This window comes from Trichechus manatus, unplaced genomic scaffold (assembly GCF_000243295.1).
Source record: "Trichechus manatus latirostris isolate Lorelei unplaced genomic scaffold, TriManLat1.0 scaffold00087, whole genome shotgun sequence".
In the NCBI taxonomy this organism is placed as follows: Eukaryota; Metazoa; Chordata; class Mammalia; order Sirenia; family Trichechidae; genus Trichechus; species Trichechus manatus.
The window spans coordinates 4,433,031-4,440,312 of NW_004444023.1; the positions used below are offsets into that span (position 1 = coordinate 4,433,031).

At 52.7% G+C, this 7,282-nt stretch overlaps 1 protein-coding gene across 1 annotated transcript in view; it reads right to left on the bottom strand.

The window, feature by feature from the left end:
• Positions 1-226: 226 nt before the first annotated feature.
• Positions 227-7,282, bottom strand: part of NUCB1 (nucleobindin 1) — a 32,463-nt gene continuing 25,407 nt past the window's right edge. Inside the window, exons 6-13 of the mRNA XM_023736284.1 lie at positions 6,909-7,094; positions 6,553-6,643; positions 3,777-3,835; positions 3,442-3,534; positions 3,269-3,361; positions 2,772-2,942; positions 2,199-2,301; positions 227-1,947 (exon numbers count right to left, since the gene is read on the bottom strand). Of these exons, the coding sequence (XP_023592052.1) occupies positions 1,835-1,947; positions 2,199-2,301; positions 2,772-2,942; positions 3,269-3,361; positions 3,442-3,534; positions 3,777-3,835; positions 6,553-6,643; positions 6,909-7,094 (909 nt within the window). The 3' untranslated portion in view covers positions 227-1,834. The remainder of the gene's footprint in view (positions 1,948-2,198; positions 2,302-2,771; positions 2,943-3,268; positions 3,362-3,441; positions 3,535-3,776; positions 3,836-6,552; positions 6,644-6,908; positions 7,095-7,282) is intronic.

The following is a 7,282-nucleotide window of genomic DNA, read 5'->3' on the forward strand; positions in this document are numbered from 1 at the left end:
TGGGAAGTGCTAAAACAGATTGTATTCGTTAATAAGGAGCCCTGGTGGTGCAGTAGTTAAGCGCTCAGCTGCTAACTGAAATGTTGGCAGTTTGAACCCACTCACCAGCTGCTCCTTGGGAGAAAGATGTGGCAGTCTGCTTCCACCAAGATTACAGCCTTAGAAAGTTTTGACTCTGTCCTATAGCGTCGCTGAGAGGTGGAATCAACTTGATGGCAATAGGCTTTTTTGTTTTATTAGTTAATAATGCAGTGTCCCAGTAATATTTAAATGGATGTCTTTGTTTGCTGAGAGTTATCAATAGTTGTCTGTTTTCTTGTTAAGCCACAAGATTGGCACTTGCTTCTGGATCCACATGTGTAGAGATAAAATAAAATCTGGTGTTTCTGGTAGACTTATTTAATAGAACTTCATTTGAACACACAATCCCCTTTCTACCAGACCCAGATTTGGTCCACAGTGTCCCCATCCTCATCTCAAGAGTGAATCATGCCACCTCAGCAGAGCCACAGCCTTCCCGTGTTTGGTGGCCAATGGGACGTAAGGGGAGAGCTGGTAGGGGGGCTTTGAGGACAGGTTTTCTCCCACTTATGACAACACTCAGAACAGGATGGGGCCTCTTTTTCTGCTGGCTGCTAATGCAGATATGTGACCCCTGCAGCAGCTGCAGCCACTTTGGGACCACGAGGAGAGTGCTACCCCACTCCTACCCTGCAGAGCTAGCTGGAAGAACCGGTTCCCTGAAGGCCCTTTAACCACTCTACCTTGGGACTTTTTGTTTTGGGCGATAATGAATAAGGTTTGGGTTTTCTGTCCTTGTGGCTGGAAGGACCCTGCATCACCCAGACAAGTACAGCTGAGGACATGCATGCATTCATGCACGTGTGTGTACAGGCAGAGGACTCAAGATTCCAGAATTGAGCTTCTCAGAAGTGATGCTTAAGGTGAATCTTAAAGAATGAGGATGACTTTCCCAAGTGAAGTGGGTGTGGGATTTCAGAGGAAGTGGCATATACAAAGACTCAGAGCCTAGAATTTCTTCCCAGCGTTCCAAAAGTGTATTTGGATGGAACCAGAGCCAAAGGAGGGCACAGAGCAGCATCAGACGAGGCCAGAAAGTCAGGCTGGGCCCGTCCTTGTAAGGCCTCCAACCTTAAGCTGAAGGGCTTGCTCCTGAGGCGCCTCGGGGAGAGGCAGGGGCAGCTCTGGGTATAGAACCTTCTGGGACTGTGGGGCAAGAGAACAGGAGGCTTGGAGAAAAGCCAGGGGTTCAGGGAGAGCCCGGGCTCTGGGTATCAGAGCTGACCAGCTACGCAGAGGACCCTTAGCAACTAGCCTTGGGGAAGACACTGTCCTCGAGGCACTGCTGCTCCCAAAAACATCAGGGAAGGTTTTGTGGGACCACACAAAGCCACCACCAGCCACAGAGGCTGGGCCCCAGGCAGCAGGCAGGACTCTAGCAGCTGGGGAGACACAGGATGGTGGAGCAGCCGCACTGGGGCAGCTGAGGCAAGACCATCTAAGAGAACGGCTCAGACCGGGAGGGGTCTCCCTAAGTTTGGCTCATCCAGGGAGCTTGAAAACCAAGACAGCTGGACACAGAGGGGGCAGGCCCTGGGAGAAGGGACAGAAAGATGGAGTACAGACTTAGAACCTGGGGCTGCAGAATTGGGACAGCCAACACAGCATAGCAACACCTGAGGTGCCACCCCATCTGCCCCACCTCCCCCGGAGGCCACACATGTTGCGGGCCCCCAGGGGAGGTTTGTTGTGAGATCTCCCCCCTCCCATGAGCCGCCCTGGTAGGGACCCAGATGGTTGGGCCCCGACAGGATCACAGTTTCTGGGAGTCCAGCTGGGGCAGCTTGGGAGGCTGTTCAGGAACTTTCTTTTCTGAAGTGTCCCTGTCTTTCTGGTCATCGGCTGCACCTGGGACAGGTACACCATCTGGAAATGGAGGGAGGGATGGTGGCAGTAGGTAACGCGGCCCCCTCCTCCCCCAGGGACCCAGGAGTCTGGGTCTCCCAGCCTCCTCCTCCCTCAGACCCAGGAGTCTGGGCTCCCATCTGCCTCCTCCCTCAGATTCACAAGCCCAGGTCCCCAACTCCTCCCCTCTCTCTCAGGAGTCCCATATCCCAGCCCCCTCCTCCCTCAGACCCAGAAGTCAGATGGCAGCCCCCACCCCCAGGAGCCAGCACCTGTGCCCGGGTGGAACTTGAGCTGCCCCTCACGGCCGGGGGCAGGGGCCAGGGCATTGAGAGCCTGCTGCTGCTGTTTCCTCTGCTCCATTTGTAGAACAGCCTGCGGGGTGCGGGGCAGGGAGTGGGGTCACATAGACAAACAAGCGAAGATGCTCAGTCCCCAAACAGACTGCACAGCTACCTGCTACGTGATCATGGGCCACTCCCTTTCCTATGGGCCTCAGGTTTTCTCTTTCCTTGAGGGACCGGCTTAGTATTCTAGCATCCAGTCCCCCCTCTCCACTCAAGGCTGCGGTCATGCCTTGGGGCAGGGGGAGCCCTCACAGGGTCTACTATTCTCTTTCCCCCCTCACCCACTTGTCACCTCACTACCTTATCCAACATGGGAGCTACAAAGCTGTCAAAGACAGACAATGTCTGCCATTACTCAAGATGGCAGCTTCCACTTAAAGCTCTATTAGTGATTAAAATGGCAGTCGGCAGGCTTTCCCAGCCTCTAGACACACATGCTGACTGGGATAAGGGCCACCAGGGATACAGAGGGCGGGCCCAGTTTCCCCAGCCGGTCACCTGCTGCAGCTCTCTCTTTTGGGCCTCCAGGTGGTCTTGGGACCTCCCCAGGGCCTCCGTCTCCTGGCTGAGGCGCTGGGCCTTGGCATTCAGCTCTGCCTCCCGGGCGGCCAGCTCCTCCTCAAAACGCCTCAGCTCTTCCTCCGTGTAGGCAGGGTGCATCTCTACTGTCTGGGATAGAGGGCGGGGACAAGGGCCATAAGTGAGGGTAATTCTCGCCTTGGCCCACCCACAAAGGAGAGGGTTCTGCGACGAGATCTAGAGGAGGCTGGCAGGCTGAGGCTATGTGCGTGGGGCTGAAGAGACCTGACTGGGACAAAGACCCAGAGAGAGGAAGAGACTCAGAAAGTGGGACACAGGCCCCAAGAGAGAGAGACAGAGACCTAAAAAAAGGAGGACAAGGGCCCAGAGACAAAGAGAAGTGGCCAGAGTTCCCAAAGAAGGACTGGGAGGGGGACAGAGAGGTTCAGGACCCAGAGTATCCCCCATGTCCTCACCTCCCAGCCCTCCCCGGTGTCTCCAAATTCCTTCCTCTGGGTGGACGCAAGGAACTCCTCCAGGGTCACGAGGCGATCCTGGTTGGTGTCCACCTGGAAACCAAATAAGCGTAATCGACAGAGCTGGGGCCCCGCCGCCACGCCCCTCCCCCCATGGGGTCTCCTCGCCTCACATTCTTCATCACGTGCTCGCGCATGCGCAGCCGCTCTTCCTCCATCTCCCGCATGTCATCCTCCTCGTTCTTTGGGTCATACACCTTCTCCAGCTTCAGGGCCAAGAAAGAGGCGGGACGAATTGAAAGGCCCATGGCCAGGCTGTTCCCAGGGTACTCCCCTTCCCGAGAGATAGAACTTCAATTCCAGCAGAACTTGGGGCACCCGGCCACTCATGGCAGCCTCCTCTTGCCTTAGGGGCTGCTGGGAATTGTAGTTTACCCTTAATTTATATCCAGAGGGACTAAGTCGGGACCACTAGGATCCGTGCAGCCATAGCTTCCAGGATGCTCACCTCCTTGGTGAAGAGGGCCTCCAGCTCCTGCTCATCCAGGACACCATCGCTGTTGATATCTGAAGAGGAGACAAGGTATCTTGGGGGTAGGCAAATTGGGTGGGTCAGGTCCCTGAGACACTGGCTGGTGATGGAATTTTGGGCTGACATGGGGGAGGGGGGTCTGTTACCAGAAGACAGGGAACAAGGGGTCTCTGGTGACGGAATGGTGGCTCTCAGACTTCAGCGTCCTACCAGGCCCATTGCTAGGATGGCCAGTTCCCTAGCAACCAGGTTCCTGAGAATGGAGGAGATGAAGGCTGGGCTTGGGCTTCATTGGGGTCATTCTTGGGCCTGTCGGCATGCAGGACTCCTCAGTCTTAGCACCCAGCTGTGAGCACAAGGTCACCTACCTCCTTTGCCTGGGATCCAGGGGTGTCAGGGGCCTCTGCTTCCCAGAGAACCAGGTCACTGCTGGCTCTGGTTGCCTGGGGAAGCCTCTCTACACCAGCCTAGCTCGTACAGCCACAGGGCTCCAGGCTCCTCAGGCTCTGGGCCATGCTCAGTCTCCCCCTTTGCCCCTTACCCTCCTCTGCCCTCTTGTATAAGCACCTGTTGAGCTTGCCAGGAACTGTGATCTTGCAAATCCAGTGGTTAATTTTCAATCCGCATCTTACTTGACTTTCTGCCCTTTGCTTCCAGAACATCATTCTCTCCAATCTGGCTGCCCTTCAGTCTCCTTTGCCAGCTCCCTCTTTTTCCTTACCTCTACCCATAGATGTACTGCAAGGCTCAGGCATCGGGCCTCTTCTCTATCTACCTCTGGACCTGTGCTGTCCAATATGGTAGCCGCTATGCAAGGAGCCTGGGTGGCACAACTGGCTTGTGATTGGCTGCTAACCTAAAGACTGGCGGTTTGAACCCACCAGTGGCTCTGTGGAAGAAACGCCTGGTGATCTGCTTCTGTAAAGATTACAGCAAAGGGGCAGGGAAACCAGAGTGCTGGAAACAGAACAACCAGAATGCAATTAAAGACAATGTTGACACATTGTGAAAAAAATGTAACCAATGTCACCGAAAAATCTGTATAGAAATTATCAAACGGGAACTTAATTTGCTCTGTAAACTTTCGTTGAGAACACAAAATATTTAAAAAAAAAAAAAGACTACTGCCAAGAAAATCCTATGGAGCAGTTCTACTCTGAAACACACGGGGTCACCAGGAGTCAAAATTGACTGAATGGCAACAGGTTTGAGTTTAAGCTACTAGCCATGAGGCTCTTTAAATGGATTAAAACTAAATAAGATGAAATTTCAGTTTATCATCACATAAAATAATACTCGTGAGGAGTATACTTCTTAGTTCAAGCAGATACACGAGACCAAGTGGGCGGCTCCTGTCCAGAGGCAGGAAGGGAAAGGAACTGGTTGAATGGACACAAGAAACCAGGGGTGAAGAGGGGGGTGTGCTGTTACATTATAGGGATTGCAGCTAATGTTACGTAACAATGTGTGAATAAAGTTTTGTATGAGAAATTAACTTGAGCTGTAAACTTTCACCTAAAGCATAAAAAAAATTTTTTTTCAGTTTATCGTCAGTCCCACTCACTCCATGTCAGGGGCTCAGTAGCCACTTGTGGCTGGTGGCTGCCATACTAGATAACCCAGATATGAAACATTTATCTAGCATCACAGATAGATCTATTGGACACTTCCCTAGATGGCCTCCTCCAGTCTCTCAGATTTCGAAGCCATCCTTAAGCTGCCTCCACATCTGAATATCCAACCATCTACTCTCCATCTCCACATGAATGTCTAACCCAAACCGGGACGGTACAGATGTAGAACATTCCCATCACTGTGGAGTGTTGGACTGGACAGTGCTGGTCTACCAAAACCTTTCCTGACCTTGCCAGTTAAAATTGCCCTGCTGTGTTCTTTTCCATGGTATGTATTATTACATGAGACTCTACGGTAGAACCTATTTCATTGATTCTAAGATGCACTTTTTTCTCTGTTATTTTAGCATTCCTGACATTATAGGTGCTATCATAGGTGGTGTGCCAGTTTAATTGGCAGCTTACATAAAATTCTACTGCATCTGGAGATCAATGTTCCCTGAGATTTGCTGAAGTACAGAATTATCTGTTTGCTGGATCACTAGGTCTGTGAGGGTAGCAATTCGGTCTTATTCATGGCTGTATCCACAAGATCTTGAACAAATCTTGGTGCTTAGGGAGAGCTTAGTAAGTGTTTGCTGAATGAATGAATCAGGCCTTGTTGAGATACACTGATAGGTTACAGGTTCTGGCTCAAGTCCTGGGCAAGCCTGAGGAGGCCTAGCAACCCCAGGCCACATTTCTAGATGGAAGAGACTAGACGGAAAGAGACTGAAGGGAACTATGCCTCTGATCCACCATGGAGAAGGGGCTTCCTAGGCCTGTGTAGGCCTGGTTACTAGGAAACAGTCCACCCTTAGCTAGAAGGCTCCCAGAAGGGAACAGGGCTTCTGGGCTGCCATGGGAGGGGGGCCCAGGCTTAGCCAAGCCTGATTCACTTGGTTAGTGGACACCAGCCAGTCCCATCCTGGGAACGAGGTCCAGTCTTTCCATGGAAGATCGTGGCCCTGGCAACAGGGAAGGGCAGGGCCTTCTGGTCAACCAGGGGAGATGGGCTCAACCTCCTACGCCTGACTAAGCCCCACTGGGATGGGGAGGCTCCCCCTTAGAAGTCAGACCCCAGAAAGGTCAGAGCCTCAGGGGTCAGCCTGGGTCTTAGGACTCCCTCCCCACCTTACCATGCAGTATGAAGAAGGTCTTGGGGTTAAATCTGTTGGGGTCCAGTCCGTCCAGTTCTTCCCACACCTCCTTCAACTGGGCTTGGCTGCCCTGTGGAGGGGAGAGCCGAGCGCTCATGAGCAAGTCTGGGCCCTAGGGGATAAAGCTAGAGAATCCTTTACCCCCATCTCCCAAATGTCATGCCACTCAAACAAGAAAACTACAACTCCCAGAAGGGCCTGGGACAGCTAGGTACATTAACGGGGGTTCTTTTGCTTCAGAGGCTGCTGGGAATTATAGTTCTTCAGCTACTTTCATGTCTTCTGGTGCTTGGAGAGTTGGACATGGTGAGGGTGAGAAGAATGGGCATCCTTACAGGCACGTTGACTTTGGGGTGTTCTCGGTGCCGGCGCTGTTGCTCTTCCAGCTTCCTCTCTGCCTCCCTTCGTTGCTCCTCTCCCAGTGATTCTAGATAACGGCGTCTCTCATGTTCCTTTAGCATCTCATAGCGTTTGAACTCTTCATGATGGGCTGCATCATACTGGGCAAGGTCACGGGTAGCCTGGAGGATGGCAGAAGTTTCCTGTCATCTTGCCCCCATACCTGACCCCTAATTCCAACCTCCAAAAGCCTGGCCCTCAGAGCTCACCCTGGCCAGGGGCAGCCCAACCTCCACCCACTCCTAAATCTCCTGTCCTGGTCTCACTTTCTTGGTCTCCATGACTCATTCCAAGGAGCCCTGGTGGAGCA